The following is a 23,090-nucleotide window of genomic DNA, read 5'->3' on the forward strand; positions in this document are numbered from 1 at the left end:
TTTGATTTACGTGATGAAATCGGACAATTCATGGAGAAAAAAGGGAAACCTGTGAAGGAATTACAGTGCAGGACCTTGCGTTTATGGTTGACATCACTGAGCACTTGAATATTCTTAACAAAATGTTGCAGGGACGCAAAAAAATCGTAACACAGTATTATGACAGCATACGTGCGTTCAAGTTAAAGCTCGGGTTATGGGAGACGCAGGTGGCAAGCGGTGACCCTGCTCATTTTCCCTGTTTAAAAGATACGTGCGCAGCAAGCGTTAATTCTGACGTGAAACGGTACAAAGAGAAGATTTCAGGGCTGTTGATGGAGTTTGAGAAAAGATTTCAGGTTTTTAGCGAACTCAAAACAGATTTTGCAGTTTTTCGCTCACCATTCACAGCCAAAGCTTCTGATTTGCCCGTTGCCATGCAACTTGAAATCATTGATTTGCAAGTGTGATGTAGAACTGAAGGACAGATTTGCCTCTGTAAGCTTGGACACATTTTACAAGTACCTCCTACCAGGCTATCCCGCATTGACAGCACTAGCTGCTAAAACATCGTCCATGTTTGGGACAACCTACCTTTGTGAGCAAGTTTTCTCACTAATGAACATTAATAAAACAAAGCTGCGCTCAAAGCTCACACATAAGCATTTGAATGAGATTCTGCTTCTCAGGACACGATGCCTCATATTGATGCACTTGTGCAGGATAAACGATGTCAAGTTTCAAGGGCAAATTGCGAGCAAGACGAATAATTGCTGTGAAAGTTATTCATTTGTTCAAATTGCTTTCCAGATGTTGAAAAACAGTGTTTTTAAGTTCCACAAGGCTGGTACTAAATGTTTTTGGAACATTGTTACTATTTCTGTGATCAGTTTTATGTACAACACACTTAAATATATGTTTAACTGTGTAAAAGTGTTGTTAAAATTGCACATACTTTATTTATGTTCTTATGTTATTCTCTTGTTCATAATATATTGTTCATAATGTAAAAGGAAAATTCTGCTAATAAACATTTTGATAATTTACTCATTCTTTGCACTAATTATTAGTATTAGTGACTAATACAAAGGAAAAAAGTGGGCTTATTGTTAGTTCTATGTAATTTTGCAATGAGTTTACTGGTCCGGCCCGCTTGATCTCAAATTAAGCTGTATTCGGCCCGCAGACCAAAGGGAGTTTGACACCCCTGGACTAGACCTTCCTCGCGATCGATCACGATGGACACATTGAGCACCCCTGCTGTATACCGTATGTCGTTATGAGGGCTCTGCGAGCCAGGTGCAACCACCAAAACAGTTCACAAAATAAATCATCCTATCATAGTTCTTAACGGAGGCATACTCACGATGTTCGTGGCATTTGGCCAACGTATCCAGGTCGTCCACGTGGTAGTAGTCATAACCGGAGGTGCCCAGCACCTCGAACGGCAGGTAACCTATAATAGGTGAAGCTCTGGACACCCCCCCACCCGAAAATTCACGAGAATTTTTTAAAAATTTGAAATATTTTTACAAAGTGTTTAATGAATACATCACAGCGTTACTTTATGTCAAGGCGGAGGACAAAGGATTGTTGATACAAAGTGCTCGTGTGTACCTGTGGTCCAAGAAGAGAAACTTCCACTCTAAACTGTGTCTGGAGGTGAATTCTTCATTGGGCTCCTCCACAGTGCACATCTCCTGCGGAGCAAATATAACCACCGTCAGACGTGTCTTTTTTTTTTAATGTGTATAAATTATTATTTTACACCGAGAAAAATTTGGTGTGAGAATTTGAAGCCATTGTCGGGCATCCCATAAATTCTAGAGTAATATCCCCCAAAAATGGACAGAGGTGGGATGATGCCTGGGCTTATTGTCGGAAGTCAATTTTCCACGACAATGCGCTGTCAGAAGTGGGGTTGCATATCAACCATATAGATTACATTTTACGTTGTAACAACATTGAGTGCGTACCTTGATAAATTGGGGTTTGGCGAGCCGCACAGTGGCAACGAGACACCGCTGGTCCTCAAAGGCCGAGTGGAGCGTTCGTTGGAAGACGGCCTCCGTGAAGCCATTGTGAGCGCAGTTTGGCACTGGAGGGGAAACATTTCAAACTTTTTTTGTATCCATCCATTTTCTTCACCGCTTATCCTGACGAGGGTCGCGGGAAGTGCTGGAGCCTATCCCAGCTGTCAACGGGCAGGAGGCGGGGGTACACCCTGAACCGGTTGCCAGCCAATCGCAGGGTACATAGAGACAAACAGCCGCACTCACAATCACACCTAGCGGCAATTTAGATTGTCCAAATAATGTTGCATGTTTTTGGGATGTGGGAGGAAACCGGAGTGCCAGGAGAAAACCCACGCAGGCACAGGGAGAACATGCAAACTCCACATAGGAGGGTCCAGGATCGAACCTGGAACCTCAGAACTGTGAGGCCAACGCGTTACCAGCCGCCACGTTTTTTTAATTTTTCCGTTTGATTTTTGAATAATAAGTTGCAGATTTTTTAATGTATTTCAAATGTTTTTGATTTTTTATGTAAAAAGACTGAATTTTTACAATACATGAATAAATTACATTTTCAATGTTAAATTTTTTTTTACTAAATTACAAAACATTAGTAAGCGATTTTTAACAGGGTTTATCCCCCATTTTTTTTTGCACATTGAATATCAGTAATTACATTATTCACAGTGAATCGCTAATAAATTTTACTATCACTCCAATATTAAACATGATTTTTGTTTTCATAATGACATTCATTTATAGCATTTTTAAAAATCAATTCTCTATATGCACTTTTAATTATTTAAACTAGATTGACTTACATGCATATAAATAAAACAGCTTTAACAGGATTAAATCATCTTTTTTTATGGCAATAAATGAATTCTTTTTAATAGTTATTCGTTGCTCACCATCATTGAGGGACTTGAAGTTTCCAATGAACTTGACGTATTCGTACACGGGCGGTTCTTTGGGGTCCATCGTCCCTCGCAGCATGTGGCAGCAGAACTCGAGCTGGTTCTTGGCTGTGATTGGGGGAGGAAAAAAATGAATATGACTCAATGATGAAACGCGATTTATCTGAAATCACGGGGGTGGAAAAAAAAAATGCAATTACTCTTCAGATATTCGGGCGTCAGTGTCTCGCCCTCGGAGACGTGCGAGGATAGCAACTTGTATATGTCTGAGTGTTCCCCCCTGGGCAGGAAGTTCAATAGGTTCTGATCCACAAGATCGCACTGGAACACAATGCGTCTTTTTTTTAAACAAATGTTCAAATTTCGTTACAGGTGATGCACATTTCTAACAGGGAAACTCACAGGGAGGTGCTCCAGCAGTGACGTGACGCTCTCTGAAGCGTAGATGATGTTCCCGTCGGTCGTGATGGCGAGGAAGAAGCCGTCCAATGCCTGGGACGAAACAGACCGTCAGTGTCAGCGCCACTTTAAATCCTATTATCAGCTGTTATGTCCCAAAATGCCACAAGATGTCGCAAAGCCCTGACTAATAGAAAGGATTTGGTGTGAGGGGAGTACAGTGGTAGAATGTGTATGTTTTTGCTCTGGGGATTGGCTATTAAAAAAAAAAAAAAAAGATCACGATATCAAAGGACAGAGGCCTCGTTTATTGCTTGATAATTGCTATTTTTATGATCTACAAGGCAACATACACGTGCACTTAAAGTGCCACTGTCATGAAATGCATGATTTTTAGCATGTTATTAATGAAAAAAAGGCAGCCAGAAATTCTCTCGAGGGATTTTTTTCAGGAAGAAACAGGAAGTGATGCTAGTAGCAGATGCCCACTCAAGCGCTCTCGTCTGTTTATACTAGTTTTACCTGCGGGAAGGTAGCTCGCTGTTTCTTCGTGTTTGCAAAAAATGCCGGCTCGTTGTATTGCTGGATATTGTTCGAACACTCGGGAGGATGGATTCATTCTTCGCACTTTTCAAAAAGACCCGGTTCGTCGTGAAAAATGGATTGCACGGGTGCAAAGGACGAGAGCTTTGTGGGTTCCAAATGATAGGTAGGTGTATATACAGCCACAAAAAATAATAATAATAATTTGTTGGTGGGGGGGGGGACGTAATCCGCGCACATAAGTCAGGGGTGTTACATGTGTCGATGTACCCGTTGGCGCTGAGCACGGCTTCAGCCGGCGTGGCTCATACATCCTGTCTGGGAGTCTGTTGTTTGTTAGAAGTGATCCGCATATCATCTAAATATGCTTCGAAACGATGGGGTTATATTGCCCCGGTCACTTGACCCGATTATGAGATGTTCTCTTCTTTGAAAAGAGCTTCCGTGTCCCATAGTAGGTGGAACAGCGTGTTTTCAATGCCGAAAGTCGCGGCGTGACGTAATGAACAGACGATGCAGGCAATATGGCCACCACTTGGATTTCGAATGAGACTTCCGCAACTTTGCACATGGATGACGCGGTCTCTACTCGTATTTAATTTTTCATACGGACGTTGAAGTGAATGTTTTTTGTATTTTTTATTACAATATCTATTTTAGAATGTTTATAGGCATGACACTTGACCTTTAAGGTTAATTTTATGATATTAGCTTCAAATACTATGAATATAGGCCAGTTGTTTTGTCTTCAGAATATCAATGATGGTGTCGATGTGTGCCCTGAGACTGACTGGCGACCAGTTCAGGGTGTAGTCTGCCTTTCACGCGACGTTAGCTGGGATAGACTCCAGCACTTCCGCAACGCTTGTAAGGATAAACGGCCTACAAAATGGATGGCTAATCTTTGGGGGTGAAATTTAGCAAGTGGCGCGCTGCAAAAAAAAAAAAAAGTCTGGGAACCATCGATATAGTCAATTATAGACTTTTTGGGAAAAGGACTCAATTATTCACATTTTTTGGGCTATTCGCGGAAGGGTGCAGTACGTATCGCCTGCCAATATCTTGGGTTTACATATCAGTGGTGCCGTCTCACCTCCAACATCAGCTGCGTGAATTCCTCATTGCTGAGAAACGGAGGCTTCCAGTCCTGCCTGATCTCCGTCGACTCGGAGTGAGCGGAGATTTCTGATGAAAGAAATGAAAAAAAAAAAAAAAGATGCTGTTAGTAAGGCCTGGGCCATTGGCAGATTTGATGAACGAATTTAGGCTCATTACCGAGGATGATTTTTTTATTTCTTTGCCCCAAAATTGATTCATCACTGTCCAACATCCATGAAATGTGCGCACCCACGACTGACTATGAGGCGCTCTATACTTGCCACTCCAGCGTACTATCAGTCGTTCGTGTCCAGCTTTTGATTACCTTGCTGTTTCTGCAGGAAGTCGATGCTTTTCTGCAAAATGGTGGACTTGTCCATCTTACGGGTGTTGCCCGGCAACATGGTTCCCAGCTCCTTGATGAGGACATTGAAGTGATCTCGCCGCTTCTTCTCAGACTTATTGCGGGATACGCTGTGTGGACATTTGCTCGGGTCAAGAACATCTCTTGCAAAAAAAAAAAGCCATCTTGGGTCTGTTTTCTCACCGTTTCGCTTTGTCCTTTTCATCGTCGTCCATCAAACCAAAGATGCTACTACCGTCATCCCTGTGTCACAGCAAAAACCAATTGCAATTCTGAGCACCGTATTTTCCGCACTATAATGTGCAACTAAAAGCCTTGAATTTTCTGAAAAGTCGACGGTGCGCCTTATAATCCGGTGCGCTTTATATCTGGATCAATATTGAGTCTTTAGTACAGCTGCATCTAATGGATGAATAACGTAACCCCAGCCTCTACTGTAGCGTCTATTCTATGCGCCTCATAAGCCGGTGCGCCTTATATATGGAAAAAGTATTCAAATGTGCCATTCATTGGAGGTGCGCCTTATAGTGCGGAAAATTCAGTACTTTAAATTACACTGGTGGTAGTAGTTAAGGTACCAAGTGATGCTAAATATAAACAAAAGTAAGCAATGAGGATTTTTTTACTATAATATTGAAAAACTTTCCATCAGCTTTACAAATGCATTCATTAGGAAGAATGCCTTCACTTTTACTAAAGCATTTGTAAAAAAAAAAGTAAAATTATTTATTTTCACAAAGAATGAAAAAACAAAAAATATGTCAAATATTTTTTGGGTGTATTTTTTAATGTTTTTTTTTGTATTTAGTAAACTACTGTTAATATCTGTTTAAAAGATGCAACATTGTAAAGCATGTCGATAGCAGTCACAGAAAAGTTGCATAAAAAAAAAAAGACATCAATCAAAGTTCTGCAATATATTTTTTCTGATATGTGTTCCAAAGCATCAATTTGAGGAAATTGGAATTTAGAAAATGTTCTCTTGCAGAGTGACTCACTGATCGATGCTTGAGGTCATTTTGAGCCTTTTCAAGGTTACCATGTCAGATCGGGTCCTGAAATTGGGAGGAAGACATTTGTGAGACAACCTTCGAGGAAAATGAAGTGCAACACCCGGACAGCAGGAAAACTTGCACATTGATTACCTTACGGACAGGAAAGCCGAGCCTGTCAGGAGAAAGGACCAGGAGGAGGAGGAGAGCGGAAAAACGGTGAGTTGAGGCAGACGCGGCCGCTGGCGGCGTCCTGGATCAGCGGGTCGAGAGCTGCCGAAAAGTCTTGGGCTCGACTCGGCGCGGATACCCGACACATGGCAGCGACATGGGAAATTACTATATTAGAAAAGAAAAGAAAAAAAAAAAAACACACACCCTTTGACGTGTGCCAACTGGAAAAGATGAATGTCTACGAGACAACTCTGATGAGGACTCACTAACCATGGCCTTTGATACAGTTGTATAACGGGAAAAAAAAACCCAAAAATCATTCAACAATATTTTATTATGGTTGTTGTTGCTGGGGGTTATTATCTTGTCTATGTAGGCTAGCCATCCCATGACAGATTGCCAAATTGTTAAAAACGAAAAGACTGCCTGTTGGGTGCCTCACCTAAATATTTGACCCATTTACTTCATGAACTAAAAAAACTGTACCTCTTTGGCTTTCACTTTTCTTGTATTATTCACTTATTTGCCAGGAACGTAAGAGGGTTGGGTTTGGGTGGGGTAGAGTTTGGGATTAGCCGCAAATTATGTGCGTGTAAAGGTTAGAGCTCAGTGGTTTGGAGTTAGGGTAAGGGTGGAGGTAAAGGTAAATGTTAAAGGGGAAATCCAGTTCTTTGCATGAACAGTGTATCCAATAGGTCATGTAATATGTAAAATCCCCTCTCATTTAATAGTGTTTTGACAGATTTGAACTTCCTGCTGTAAATGTTGAATATTCGGATGGTTCTTTGGGCGGAATGACGCGGAGACTGACTACCAAGAGGCCTACGCGTGACATAAGTGCGTAAACAAAGGCCCCCAGGAGCTCCGGGCCAGCAGCCGCGGATGGTTCTTCGGACGGGAATGACACGGAGTCTGACGAGTAAGCTCCGGCGGCGGCCGCGAGCCGAGCTTCCAGGCAGTGGAGGCCGTTAGCTCCGGACACCAAAGCTAGGCTAAAGGCTTCCGCCACCACCGAAGCTCTGCTAAAGGCCTCCCGCGCCTGAAATATCGGCTCGCGGCCCTCCGCCGGAGCTTGCTCGTCAGACTCCGTGTCGTTCCGCCCAAAGAACCATCCAAATATTCAACATTTACAGCCAAAGGTTCAAATCTGTATGGAAGTATTCCTCCGTCTTCCCGATCAACCGATAAGGCTATTTCTTCATCAGATGAGGATTAATCCGAGAAATCAGCGCTGGGCATAATGGTGTCCCATGTAATCGAGCGTTTGGAACGGGCACGGTACACGTCGTATACGCCCACTTACATCATGTGACTTGCGAAAATGGCAGCACCCCTGAAAATCTGTAATTGTCGATAAAAAAAAAAATTCTCAAAACACTATTAAATGAGAGAGGATTTAGCATCACATTGTCAAAATAGGGTACATATTACATGCCCAATTGGATACACTGTTCATGCAAAGCACTGGATTTCTCCTTTAAGGTTTAGGGTTAGAGATCTGTCAAGGGCGGAGGGGTCATGTGCTTAGAATTACAGTTGGGGTAAAGGTTATGTTTCGGGTTACTAGTGAGGGCTTGGTGTCACGAGTTAATGGCTACGACTTGGGGTAGGGTTAGTGCCAATGATTATGATTAGGGTATGCTTGTGCACGATCACAAATAGTGACACTTCCACGCGAAGACAAATAAGGTGGTGTCATAACGCGTGAGTGACTTCAGGCTATGTGGTGAAATTGGGCCACTCCCTACATAAGACTCGCGTGACTCTGAGTTGGGCTTGCGCTTCTTGACAACTGCGAATAGTGGCGGGTACGGAAAAGCAACGGCGGCGTGTCGTGCGCGCAAAAAAAAGCCGGCCCGGCTTTGCTCCGTCAGCCTGAGGAATCAGAAGCTGCAGAGCGAGCGTTTTATAACCGGGAGAGCAGAGGTTGTGTAACTGCTGTGTCACTGCTGCTTCACTGACCTGCTGTCCCAATGACCTACTTTCCTCCTCCTCCAAACTTAGTCACAGCGCGACGAGTAACACCAACCCACTCTTGCCAGCACCACCCTGTCAAACTCATTCCACCTTACAAGAGGATGTCCCGCTCAGCGCAGGCGGGTCAAGACACTCGCCGACACGCTATGCGAAAAATGCCTTCCTGAGAACGGAGCCAAATGAACATCATCGCTGATGAATGCGTGCGTACACTCGAGATGTGGGCCAGTGTTTCCCTATCTTTATTGAGCCATGGAACGTACTGTAATTTTAAAAAAGGGAAAAAAAAAAATCTTCCAGCATAACACCATACAAAAAACGTCAAAAAGTGGAAACACAGGTTGACCGTTTACCTTCTGCCATCTAGTGGACAAGCATGTAATTGATCTGTCTGTCAAGATATGTAATTGGCAGGGATAGATTAAAAAAAGAAATTATTTGTCCTGAAATATTTTTTATGAGCATTTACAGTGAAGCCCTCATTATTGGTGGCATAGGAAGCAAGCCCTGGTGGGGATACCCCCCCCCCCCCCACACACACACACACACACACACAAAAAATGATAAAACGAAAAAAAAAATAATAATCGAGCTCGTCCACCTACGTCAACAAATCATGTCACTGGCCGGAAGTGTCGGTCAAACAAAGCATTCTTCAAAGCTAAGTCGGTTGGAGACGATCCGAAAATATGTCTTACAGTACGACGGTCAAAGTTTTGTCTGATACGTTAAACATTTAGAAGGTGAAAATGACCGAAAGTATGTGGAAAAATGAGAGACACTTGGTATAGAGGACCCATATTTAATGCCGAAGTCGATGTTTTCGCTGATAAGAAATTGGACTGTTAATTCGATTCCGCTTGTCTTGGACAACTGGATCTACACACGTAACTGAGTAAGTCGTCGAGACTTACACAGAAAAGTTTGAAGGAGTATAAAAGTTTGGACGCATACAAATACTTCGTTGCAGGATCTGTTCTCAACGGGGAGACGACTCGTGAACGCGGAAGCGTATACGGCTGCACCTTAACCTTTGCCGAAATTCATCGATCTTTTCAGCTGATATTCAATACAAATACCAATATTTAAATAAATGACCCCTGGTTTTACACAAACTCGCATTCATTAACTATGATTAAAAAAAAAATGAGGACGGAGTCATCTCCACGGACCGTACACGGAAGCGATTGCGGCCACACGTTAACCTCTTTGCTGGAACAGATGGTTTAATTTCTTTTTTTTTTTTTTTTTTTTTTTTTAAACACACATTGTTCTCAAATGAGCCAACTTGGCATTACAAATACTTCTTGCTAATTTGAGATTGAGAAGCATATTTCCTACCTGAAATGAAGCGAACGCTACACAGGCGTGTGTGTATTTTGGTTGGGCACCAACTATCATGTTTAACTGCCCGAAATCCATCGATATTTTCCGGTCTTTTCAGCTGGCATGCACAGAATGATCTCTTTGAATATCTGTCTCGTCTGTTGTGACAACCAAATCCGCAACAGGTCTCGGGCAATTTGAAAAATCTGCTCTGGTTCAACGGCTCCCGCAGTGCAGAGCAGCTAGGTTTGACCTGCAATATGGCGCCGTGCAGACTGTGACGTCACGTGCACGAGCTCTGGATATGCCACAAGATTGCGACAAAGCACTTTTTAGCTATTAGACAAGAAAAGTGAAACAAGCCCCTAACGAATTTTGCAAGAATTGAACAGTCCCCCTTATCCAATTTTATTTTTACAAGTGTTCACTGTGTGGGGAGTAGGATAATTTCCCACAGTGCACCAGGAGATCTTCCATAGCACAGTGGTAAAGATTTACTCATGTAGGCCACCGAATGTCTCAGGATGTGAGTCACTGCATGGTGGATCTCTAATGACGCACCTCGCCACGCCTGCGGCTGGCACCGGTGGTGTGCCATAGCAACCATGCGCAGTAAAAATAGACTTGATTTCCTCCGCAGCTACCGTGAGGCTTCCCTGAAAAAGACTGCCATTGTTCCTCGGCGTGATGGCTGTCATCAGGAAGAGGGGAGGGGTGCCCGTTATGGACCCAAAGCGTCTTTAGGAGATCTCCACCAAGGAAATCATGATCTGATTTGCGAGGGTTTATCTGTTGTTTGTGTGCGAGACTTCCTGGCGACGGATGCAAATACAGATAATTTAAGACTGATTATGCTGATAACGGGTACCTGTAGGTATTTTTCACTGCATTTGGAACCTGGACCTTCATTGGGAACTGAGGACACATCCATCTTAATCCACTTTTAAATATTGTAATTATGTAGTTATAAAAACCACAACTGCGATATGAAAACACAATGTAACAACATGCAACTATCCCAGGTGTACACCTGGCCTGGTATCAGATTGTGATCGCGTGACAACCTTGAGCAAAAATATCGCAGTTTTGTGGTATTACGGGATTGCAGTTACAGCTCTAAAATATATGACTTTAAAATAATCAAGTAATTATTTTTTCCCCCATTGACATCACACTAATAAATGTGCACCATGTTAAGTTAAAATAAAATCGAAATTAATGTATTTTAAATTAGAAAAGAAAACTGCAACTAAAAAAAATAATCACAAAAACTCTTCAAAATGTAATTAAGTGCAGTAACTTCACCAATTCTAAGTAGCTTTTGTATCATTTAATTTGGGAAAAAAAAATGCACAAAATGTTTGAAGACAGTTACATAGATCATAGCGGCTAAATGTGTATTTTAGCGAAGAGCAACCGCAGACGTGAAGATGGGATTTATCATAAAGGAGGGACCAGGCTTAGAAAAAAAAAATACATAAAAAAAAGCTGTTCACATACAGCCTAAAATGTGCAATATTTTCTATTTAGCCTACTTCAGGTACAGCAATTGCAGATGCAATTTATGTAACTTTGCACAATGAGAATCTGTAATGTCATATAATACAAACAATTAAGATGAAAATATTTTATGTACGTATAATTACGTTTGCTGCAAAAAGGTTGGTGACCTTGGACTCTGGCCCAGCAGGATGTGACAACCGATTAGAGGAAGAAAAATTGCTGACATCAGCACTCGGACCTCGCGAGAACAAATATGAAATCTGATTGGTGGAATAAAAAGTGACATTGATTGATCGCTAATATAACACGACGAAATGTAGAAAATTGATACAATTGCATGTAACAAATATTCAAATTTATGTTGTGTAGTGCACAGGTGTCAAACTCAAGTGGCCGGTCAGAGCAAATCGTGTGAGGCTACTTCAGGGAAATTGGGAAACTGTATTCACTTTTAATAATGTTACGGAACCAAAGGGTTGGTCTTTATGTATCATGGTTATTAACCAAAAGCATACGGGCCTTATAGAGTGGGTAATAATATTATAAGGTTAGGTTACACATTAAATTAGTTTCAGAGTCATAGTGGCTCACTGAAGGAATCCATAAATACTGCGCAAAATACCATGCAGAAAAAAATTGTGACATCACTGGTGTAGCACAACCACTGATTGTACCTTGGCAGTCTTTCTTCTTGACCGGTGAGGAATCACCTCTAGATATGTAATCATAAACATGTGCAAGTAAATAAGTAATCCCTGATGCACGTTACTGAAAGATAACTTTTGACACACAGTTAGGTCAACGCCGGTGCCATAGCAACCCCTCGTTGCCTTTTTCATCACCTGCGTCACTTTGCTGACACCCGAGACCGGAACATTTGCCATCGCTCAAAAGGTCCTCCCTGTCAAAACGGGGACTGCAGCTTAGCCGAGTGTGAATCAAACACTGGGAGAGAACACCGTGGGCTGCGAAGGGGCGCTAAGAAGCGGGGTGCCACGGGTGGGGTATTTGGAGAGCCTTTACGAGGTACTGCGCCACAATTGGCGGAAACACGAGCCTTTTAGAAATAGCTGTGGGATTTTTCTGACACTGCCTTTTTTTGATGTCAATAATCCTTCAATAGCTCTTCGGAATCTCCTTCCACGCAGACGGTCCCCCGCTTTTGCTACAGCTTTGATATTCCCACAGAAGGAGGAAAATCTGTAAGACTATTACATGAGGGATCCCGGTTCTGACACCAAATTGTCATGCAGATTGGTGGAAAAATAATCCGTCAGACCCCATTCTTAGCATTGCGGAATCCCCTTACACATTCGAGGTGTCCTGGCTCTTCTGTGGCTTCAGAGGGAAGAATATTTGTGGGGTGATTACTTGAAGGGGTCCCACTTCTAACACCAAATCATTGTGGGAAATGCTAATCCATCACATTACGGTTCTGGCAGTACCACATAACCTTACAAACGGGCATTATCCTGACTCTGTTGTGGCTTTCAGTATTACATCAAAACCCAGAAAATGAGTGATCCCACTTCTGACACCAAATCTGTAGAAAGTGATGGGTCGACCTGCCCAAAAAATGTAAAAAAAGATGGCTTTTACAGACCATGTTAAAGGAATAACAGATCGACCCTAGAGGCCAGCACAAAACAAGAAATTAATACAATTATGCCCCCTGATCAATGACTAGTAAAGCCACCTAACTAAACCCTTTAGTTGTCTTCAAGACGATTTTCCAGTCCGAGAGTGGACAGTTCCATCAGCCCGGCAGCATAAGGGGGTTCTTTGTTTTCACCTTTTCCCTCCCAGGCTAGCTGACAGGAATGTCTGAGGCCAGCGGCGGCGGCGGTGATGACAGTTGGCAGGCGCCCCGCGACGCCTTGGCCCTGTGTCTCGGCTACGTAGGGAACCAAGTGGGTCGTTGGAACTCAAGAGTGACGACCGGCGGTATGAGAGTACGCGTGCTGAATGACTGTGGCCGCGAGCCACGTAAAGACCACATGCTTCGGTTCCAAATAGGACCCGCATGTGACCGCTGAAAACTAAATCTGGGATGCAAATGCTTTGAGAGCTAAACGAGTTGGGCCCAGCTAAATCGGAAAGTTTGCAGCCCGTTCCGCAATCATATGAGGAGCCTCACTTCTGAACCCAAATTCCATCCATCCATTTTCTTTGCCGCTTATCCTCACGAGGGTCGCGGGAATGCTGGAGCCTATTCCGGTTGTCAACAGGCAGGAGGCAGGGTACACCCTGAACTGGTTGCCAAAAAGCCACACTCACAATCACACCGAGGGGCAATTTAGAGTGTCCAATTAATGTTGCATGATTTTGGGAGGTGGGAGGAAACCGGAGTGCCTGGAGAAAACCCACACAGCACGGGGAGAACTTGCAAACTCCACACAAAAAGGCCTGGGATTGAACGCGGGTCCTCGGTACTGTGAGGCCAATGCTTTCCCGCTGCTCCACCGTGCCGCTGAACCTAAATTTGGGTGAAAAATTTGTTGGAATTGTGGTATGAAATCTTCATGACGTACAAATAAACTATACTATACTAATATACTTTGTTATGGCTCTGATAAAATATTAAAAGGAAGATCATTGCTAGGATGATCACGCCAAGCATCCCATTTCTGACACCAATTTATAGATGAAAATCCAATTGACGTATAAATATCAGTCCTGGCACCGTGCCACCTTTATTATGGCTCTGATACAACATCAGAAGCTACATACTTTGCGGAATCCATCACGGGGGATCCCATTTCTCACACCAAATGAAATTCTAATCTAATCTGGATGCAAATATCAATCCAGCCACCCTTGCAAGTTAACACCTACGATATGACATCAGAAGCTGAAAGATGTAAAAGATGAACGATCACACGAGGGACCCACTTCTCACACCAAACTTTTGTCGGAAAATCTGAACTGCTGTACATGCAAATATCAGTCCAGGCATGATCACGCTTTTGTTATGGCTCCGATACAACATCCAAAGTGAGAAAATTCAGACCATCACATGACGAGTCCCACTTCTGACATCAAACTCCAGGAATATCATATCCACATAAAAAATATATATATATATAAAATATATAAATAAATCAATGCAAATGTCAACTTGCCTTTTTTATAGCTCTGATACAATATCAGAACAAGAAAAAAAAATGCTCTGACTATAAGATCCCACTTCTGACATCAAATTGAAAAATGAAATAATAATCCATCAGCGGTGAGTTTCACAAACAAAAAGGCTTTTCCCAACAGAAATGTCAAAGACGAATAATACATTTTTACACAAACGCAGCTGAGGTGTACTGTGAATATTTTTCATAACAATTGAATTTGAGACAAATGATATTTTATAATCTGGTGACCTGATTGAGTCTCCATAGAAACAAGCAACAAAAATGCCTCCGCCGTTTCAAATTGGAACGAGACGTCACCCCCACGTGCCAGCAATGGCGCTGTACCAACACTTGAATTGTGAAATACTTTCATTCATTCATTCATTCAACAACAAGTTTTTGCGGCGATGCAGTCACTCAGAATGTCTTACCTTTGACCTCCTCACGTCGCGGCAGCTTGGCGCGGCGGTCCAGATCTCGTGCCAAGTCTTCATCTGATCTAAAAGCCGAGAAAAGGGCAACATTAGCAGAGGCAAAAGGAGCTGGCGCTAGTGAATCCCTCACATCTGGGTCACCATCAGCACGGGCGCAATATGAGAACGTGCGCGCACACGTACACGGGCGTGCAAACGCATACATCCTGGTAGTTCATTCATGAGCGAGCCGCCCTTCGGCTGGCGCTTCCGAGAAAGGTAAACACGAGCGTGTGTTCTTGGAAGCGCGTGAATGGAACCTGGTTGTTAATTAGCGTCGTTCTTAGAAAAACGCCTGCGCCTAAGGATCGTTCCGAAAATACCTGGACAAAATATGTACTAGCTTTTTGTCATACTACTCCGATATGATTTTTTTTTTTTTTTTTTTGCTGTATAGTGGCCACTTATTATTTGCAGGAGTGTGGTTCCAGAATCACCTGCAATGGGGAAATATACATAATGCACAAACCATATAATAAAAACATTAATTCATCATTCAAGCCTTCAGCGTTCAACATTCAACCTCGCAGCAGGTGCATTTCCCAAATTGTCTATAAATAGGCTCCTGTCCTAATGTAACCTCAGAAACCAGGTGCAATTTTTTTTTCCTTCTTCTTGACAAATCAATATTTAGGGGGTTATGGGAACACGAAATAGAAAGTGAAATAATGCACTCACTTGGTATACAGACGACATTCTTGACAAATCACCACAATGATGAGGCAAAGTATGAAGAACTCAATGATACTTAAAAAAAAAAAGATTCAGTTTCTTTAATCTACCAATTCACTGTGGATAAAGTCTACACACTCTTTTCCAAATGACATTTTTTATCCATCCATCCATCATCTGCCGCTTTTCCGGATCGGGTGACGGGAGGGGAAGTAGCTTCAGCAGGGAGACCCAGACTTCCCTTTTTCCTGGCCAGTTCTTCCGGAGGGATCACGAGGCGTTCCCAAGCTAGCCGAGAGACGTAGTCTCTCCGGCGTGTCCTGGGTCGCCCTCGGGGTCTCTTTCAAGTGGGACATGCCCGGAACACCTCACCAGGGAGGCTTCCGGGAGGCATCCGAATCAAATGCGTCAACCGCCTCATTTGGCTCCTCTCAATGCGGAGGAGCAGCGACTCGACACTGAGCCCCTCCCTGATGCCCGAGCTTCTCGGCCTATCTCTGAGGGGGAGCCCGGACACCTTGCGGAGGAAACTCATTTCGGCCGCTTGTATCCGGGATCTTTATTCTTTCGGTCACGACCCCACAGCTCATGCTCATAGGTTAGGGTAGGAACGTAGATAAACTGGTAAACTGAGAGCGTCGCCTTTCGACTTCGCTCCCTCTTTACCACAAAAATATAAAACTATCCATCCATCCATCCATTTTCTCCGCCGCTTATCCTCACGAGTGGCGCCGGGAGTGCTGGAGCCTATCCCACCTGTCAAGGGTCAGGAGGCGGGGCACACCCTGAACTGGTCGCCAGCCAATCGCTGTGCACATCGAGACAAACAGCCGCACTCACAATCACACCTTGGAGCAATTTAGAGTGTGCAATTAATGTTGCATGTTGTTTTTGGGATGTGGGAGGAAACCGGAGTGCCCGGAGGAAACCCTCGCAGGCACGGGGAGAAAATGCAAACTCCACACAGGCGGGTCCGGGATTGAACCCGGGACCTCAGAACTTTGAGACCAACCCTTTACCGAACTATAACCTGTACAGCTCCATAAAAAAGAGAAAACTATTTTGGAGAAGTAAAAAAATAAGTTCATGCCCTCTTACGGGATGTGGATGTGCTTAGTGGGAGTGGAGAAGCATTATGAAAAGTTCCAAACAGCAGTTTGTGTTAGCACAAAACCTTCGGGATTCTGCTAGTAAGCGAAAAAAAAAGTCAGGAAAAGACCACTTGAACATCTAAATCAGGGGTGTCAAACTCATTTTTCTCGCAGCCCGCATTGTAGTTCTGGTTTCCCTCAGAGGGCCGTTACGACTGTGAAACAAAAATATTGAACCGTCTCATCACATTTACACCATCTATTTATGAACTAGTTTTTGAATTGGAAATCAGGGGGAATGTTTTTTTTCCCCCCACCTATTCATGTTTGGTAACACAAAAATGCTTGTAATATATCAACTTTACCATTTGCGATACATGGCAATTAGAAATTTTGGTCCTGATTTTTACAAGAATCATGGAAATCGATGCTAGCTGCGGGCCACATAAAATCGTGCGGCGGGCCAGATCTGGCCCCCGGGCCTTGAATTTGACACCATGATCTAAATCTTGAGGTCGGTCGAAGAGTTTTTTTTTTTTTTTTTAGGGTGACATAAGTGGAAGAACACAGAGGGTATGCACATTTGTACAACCACTATCTCAGTTTTTCATGTCTGTTTCAACTCCCAAAAAAAAAGTATTTGTTTTAAAATTAGTATTCTATAGTTAATGGAGTCACAGTAGTGGCGCTTTTAAAATCATCATATTTCTTTACCTCACAAACAACTGGCATTCGAAACATGAGTGTGGAGATGTTTTATATCCACTATACATGTTTGCAATATTTAGTATTTAACAAAGAGTTCCCCACATCTCTTAAAAATGTGCTTTCATCAGAAGATGAATCCTTGACGCCATATGTTTTGTATGTAAAATGAATCATATTTCTTTGGCGTAGTCTGCGGCTAGATGAATGTCGCTTGCGAAACGGCATCGCGGTGTTCAAATGTGACTGTAGTGGGTGTGTGTACGTTGGGAACTACTAGTGTTGAGATAAAGGGTCAAGCTGATACTGGCGCGGGTGACGTATAGTATCTGCTGCTGCTGAGTGTTGTGTTTATACATGAAATACTTTTACTTCACTACGTGAGGCTTCAGTGAAGGGTGGGGTCAAAGAAATTCCAGGAAGCTTCAAAACGGGAAAACCTTCAATAAGAATGAAAAACAATTGATTGGAATGAACCGAGACATTACAAAACTAAAGTTTGAAACTGAAAGCTAGTTCTCGAGTACTGATAAATGAAAAGTGAAGCAAAGTATCACTAAATCGACACAAATTTGGGCGGACAGGTCTATTAAACGAGGATGTGAAAACTCAAGTCTCTCTGAAGGAGCGCAGACATTTTTGTCTGATTCCAAAACTCATTTCCAGCTGGGGAATTTGCCCAAATAAATGAGCTCAATCAGAAACTGGCGGATCCTGGACTAATTGGCGACGCTACGCTGCTCACCTCAGGAAAGTGGGTGGAGCGCGGTGTCAAAGCCTGAGAACCAGAGACAACCAGATAGAACTTTTCCACTGTCTGTGTGCGTTCTTGGGCGCCCCACCCAAGTAAAGCCTATGCGGGGAAAAACTGTGTACATTGTGTGTCTATTTCATGTATTGTACGTTTTACATGCATTCATTTTGATAAAACCTCGTCTGAAAGATAAATGATAAAAGGCTGAACACCGACTCAGGAAAGGTGTCAATTTGGGTCTTGTTGGATCCCAGTGTGACTTTTGATACAGCAGATGTCAGGATCCAGCCGTGCGGGGGCAGACGCAAATGCAGGACTCCGAGACGAAGGCATGGTGTTAAGCGTGGTTTTATTCCGAAGCAAGGTCAAACACAGTGTAGTACTCCGACAAGGCGGACACACAAAAACACTAGGGCACAGTAGCGCAGTAACCCAGGATGTAGTGAAGCATACTCAACAAACTGGCAAATGCCAGTGACAAAAACTCCAACTCCAAGTGACAAAAACTCCAACTTAAATGCCTGTCTGAATCTGAAATAGCTGTGACAGGTGTCAGAGGTGGGCCATGCCTTGCTCATGACAGAGCCCCCCCTCAAGGGGCGGATCCCAGACGAGACAAAAAACACAAAAACACTAGGGAACAGCAGCGGAGTAACCCAGTATGCGGTGAAGCATACGCAACACTGACAAAAACCCCAACTTAAATCTTATTACAGTCCGAATGTGAAACTGCTGTGACAGGTGTCAGAGGTGGGACCGCCCGGAGCAGTGGTCTGGCCACGCCCCTCTTGGCAGTGGCCAGGCCTTGCTCATGACAGTAGATCATAATATAACGCTGAACAGGTTGTGTGGATGGGTAGAACTAAATGGAACAGTCCTGAAATGGCTCAGGTCCTACCTGGAGCAAAGGAGTTATTTTGTAACCGCTGGAAGTCCTCGATTTCAACTAATGGCAAGAAACTTATGGGGTCCTTCAAGGGTCAGTCCTTCGACCCCGACTGTTCAGCCTGTATTTGCGACCCTTGGGTCAAATTCTTCAAAACTTTAATTTGGACTAATCAAGTGAGGTCTTGTGTCACTGAGTAAATAAAAGGACGAGCCAAATTTTTCAACTAAACCACAACAAAACAAAAATGTAGTAAATTCAATGGAACTCAAAAACGGGCATGGCCAACTCCGCAGGGAAGCGGTTAATCTCAAAGATGAGGCATTATTTTTCTTTTCCAGTGCCATAATTTGAAAATTGTATAATATGAACAGATTCGTCAACCATGACGTGCAACCAATGTGCTGATTTTTTTTTTGACACATCAAGCCGATGCAGTCCCGATAACACCCCTGCAACGGCGACGTGTACGTGAGTCTCTTCACCGCACGCTGCTGTTTACAAGCTTGCTTTCATCACATCTGGAACCGCGTGCTACAATCTGCAAAGCGATCTTCGGTATCTTCACCTGCGGAAGAATTCTAGTGGCTGCTTATCTGTGCATGTGGCGCATGCACCTGACACATCAAGAAACAAACAAAAAAAAAAAAAAAAAACAGCTGACTCCCATTTAAATCTTTGATGCCACAAAGTCACGCTCGACGGCGAAGCACGAGGTCACTTGATGGAAGATTTCTATGATTAGAACATCTGTGGATATTTTTTTAAGCATGTGACATTTCTCTGCCAATCGTAAAATGCAGTGGCAAAGAATGGGGAAACTTCCAAACAATCTTTCTCATCATGGAGGTGCTTGTAGTGTAACATTTACACGACATGATGTGCTTTAACGCGGGAAAATTTCGTTTGCACTGAGCGCTTGCAATATTTACCGTGTTGAATAGGAATCGCACTTTTTTTTTTTAACTGAGTTCACCTTTTTTTTTTTTTTAGATATCCAATTCAAAAAGAGTCAGGCATAAAAATCATTCGTCAAAATCGAAATAAAATACTAAATTTTAAAAAATACGGTCTCAAACCATTTCTGCACTGAAGTTAATGGAAATACCAATAATCTGTTCCAGTCTCCCTAAATAACCCAACAAAAATGTTTGTAACGTCTTTTTAATCAGAAAAAAAAATAGTACTCTATAATACTGTACTTGATTTAAAAAAAATAATAATAATGACAATTAAATAGAATACAAAGAATGACACCCTTTTTGTCACATTTCTCGCTTCAATTTGATGGACATTGTGCTGCTCCTTCTGCCGTGCGGCACTAAGATGACCTGAGGTCGGTATAACACAGACACAAAATATGGATATACACTATACGGAGATGGTTACAGCTTCTCAGTAACTTGCAGGCATAGTACTCATTCTTTACAGAGGATAAAGAATATGAGTTTATGTTTCTATGAGAAACACTAAAAACAATTTTAGTCATCAACCACTGTTATTAAACTAGAGCAGGTGTGGCATAAGACTTAAATTGGTTACTAAGACATTACACAAGTGACTTAAATTTTGGAATAAAAAAATTAACACTAATTTTCTATTTAATTTTATTCGTGTACATTTGCCGACTTGGGAAACTACATTTCAGTGCACTGGAAACAACGATGAGGTTTTATATCGTCAGTTTTTACCTTTGTCTAGTACAAAAAAAAAAAAAAAAAAAGCTTACTTTTCTGATTTGACTTGGGCACGCTGATCCTGCAAAACTACATCTTTTTTTGCACACTTTCCAGAAGTGAATTTCTTCTGCTTTGTGGATTAATTGGTTTGTCAAGAACTTGCCATTCCATCTATTTCTATGACATTGGGCGAGAAGTGGGAGACGCCCCGGTAGAGTCGCCGCTCAATTTCGGGGCACATCAACAGACAAGCATTCACATCTATGAAAAATGTAATCTTCAAATAAAACCGCTAGTGCACGTGTCCCACTTACAATCCAAAATCGATCAAAACTTGAAAACACAAATTAGTACAATTACACAATATGTATCAATTTCATGAATTTCCAAGACTCCATTCAATAAAACATACTCCTAAACTATCATCATTTTCATCACGGTAATTAACCAATACCACAAAGTTTAATACTAATCCAAATTCCATGACAGCTTTATTTTAATAATGCAATGGGAACGTTATTTAAAGCCTAACTTTCAAAATTGGATAATAAAAAACGAAGCTAAATATTAATCGATACATACAGTGGCTCATTTAACATATCTCCCCTCCCCCCAGAACGTAGCCCCTTGGCACGTCTCCTTCACCCGCACGCAGCCAGCCGCCTCGGAGGTGATGCCGGCCGGCAACGTCGACCCGCGATCCACCGCTAGGCTAACCGCACTTAGCCCGCAAGCTAACCTACAAACGCCGGTTCATTACACGGCACTTTGGCGACAAACGACACGGTTGTGACCTGTCATCTCTTACCGTTAGGTTTAACGGGAACTTTCTAAGGCACCCCTCGTACGGCGTTTGGAGGATAAAACTTGAATTTTCCTCGTACCGGTGAAACGAAGAAGTTTCCAAAAGCGACGCGTCAATCTTCAGAGAAGCGAGCATCAACCTACTTTTCCCGAAGCTAGCCGGCTCGCTGGTTAGCTTAGCTCCGGCGCCGCGTTAGATAAGAATGTGGGTCAGCGGGTCTTTGGCAAGAACCCAAGCCCGGCAAGGAGACCGCGGTTCGGGCTCGGTGCTGTGATGCAGACACTGGAACAAAGCTCCCAGCGGTGTTGCACTTACCCCTACTGACAGGCAGTCAGTCAGTAAGTCAGTCCGCTCTTTGACCGACTTAGTGGAGCTGCTGGCCGGCCGCCGGTGACGACGGAGCCCGGCTGCATGGGAAGTGGAGACATGCTGCGGGGGAAAGGAACGCACATGACCGGAGAGGGAAGCGATGGCGGGCTTGTTTCTTGGATCACCTGAAACGGGTGGAAATGCTCTGTGAACACAACTTGGCGAATACAAAAAATGTGGAAAGCTACACACACAAATCAAGTATTTTAGATACTGTTGAATAAAAAAATGATTAAAATGTCACATCACTCAAATAATGTTTAGGCGAACGGAAAGGTACATGCATATACATACTATGATTAATATCCACTCGGTAAATTTATTGTTCACTTACCTGTATAAAATAGTTTTTTTCCACATACAATATGCTGAGCTGTGATGCCATCTGGTGGTTATAGATGACGTTAATTTTAAATCAATTTTTGTGAATCCTATCATTGATCCCCCCACCCAAAAAAAAAAAAAAAACTGTTTATTTTGAGTATTTCCATTCTCCCAGGAGAACCCTACCAGACCCAGATAAACAAATTTTTACAACTTCACCAGTTTTCTTATGATGCAAACAATGCCAACTTCCCAAAATCCTATCGTACGCCAATCCAATTTATGATGTAATTCAATCATCCATGTGCAAATTATCAAATTAATATAGTTTCTAAATTCCCATTTGCTCCAGATTCAAACCATGCCAAGACCCCTAATTTTTCTTTTTTTTTTTGGGGGGGGGGTGCATTCCATATTGTCCCTGAGAAGTTGAGAACATCCCTACATTAATGAAAACATTTAATAATACACAATTTCACAAGTGATTCAAACCATCCTAACTACTACTGGGGAAATTCCATGATATACTGTAATTCCCAAAAGAATGGAAAAAAATTCATATTTTTGACCATTTCAAACCATCCTTTAAAAACAATTTAAGAATTCTGTAAAAAAATTAAAATAAAAAAAGTCACCAATTACATTAAAAATTTACAAACCCAAATTTTTATTTTAAAAATACATTTCCTGTTAGGGATTCCAGCATGGACACTAATCACAAGTTGTCAGATTTAAACCATAACTTGTAATACTCCACTTTATTATGATTTTTCAATTTTCAAATTCCATTTCCCATATGATTTCCAAACAATAGAGGCAGCTGTTAAGCATCCACACTCAATTCCTACAGAATTCCTAGTTGGGATGATTTTGTCAAGTCAAAGTATATAAAAAAAAAAAACAATTGGGGCTCACACGGC

At 42.5% G+C, this 23,090-nt stretch overlaps 1 protein-coding gene across 4 annotated transcripts in view; it reads right to left on the bottom strand.

The window, feature by feature from the left end:
- clocka (clock circadian regulator a) overlaps positions 1–22,955 on the bottom strand; it is a 42,603-nt gene extending 19,648 nt beyond the window's left edge. For 3 of the 4 annotated variants that reach the window (XR_009795723.1, XM_061824934.1, XM_061824932.1), the window contains exons 1-13: positions 21,481–22,955; positions 14,844–14,911; positions 6,461–6,646; positions 6,314–6,370; positions 5,499–5,558; positions 5,277–5,425; positions 4,947–5,038; positions 3,314–3,403; positions 3,112–3,232; positions 2,906–3,019; positions 1,956–2,077; positions 1,597–1,679; positions 1,346–1,452 (exon numbers count right to left, since the gene is read on the bottom strand). Coding sequence is in view for 3 of the 4 variants with exons in the window: in XM_061824934.1 (XP_061680918.1) it covers positions 1,346–1,452; positions 1,597–1,679; positions 1,956–2,077; positions 2,906–3,019; positions 3,112–3,232; positions 3,314–3,403; positions 4,947–5,038; positions 5,277–5,425; positions 5,499–5,558; positions 6,314–6,357 (982 nt within the window). In the remaining variant the exon portion in view is untranslated. The remainder of the gene's footprint in view (positions 1–1,345; positions 1,453–1,596; positions 1,680–1,955; positions 2,078–2,905; positions 3,020–3,111; positions 3,233–3,313; positions 3,404–4,946; positions 5,039–5,276; positions 5,426–5,498; positions 5,559–6,313; positions 6,371–6,460; positions 6,647–14,843; positions 14,912–21,480) is intronic. The other variant, XM_061824933.1, reaches the window with a different exon arrangement.
- Between the last annotated feature and the right edge of the window lie 135 nt (positions 22,956–23,090).

Source organism: Syngnathoides biaculeatus, chromosome 7 (genome assembly GCF_019802595.1).
Source record: "Syngnathoides biaculeatus isolate LvHL_M chromosome 7, ASM1980259v1, whole genome shotgun sequence".
NCBI classification, from domain to species: domain Eukaryota; kingdom Metazoa; phylum Chordata; class Actinopteri; order Syngnathiformes; family Syngnathidae; genus Syngnathoides; species Syngnathoides biaculeatus.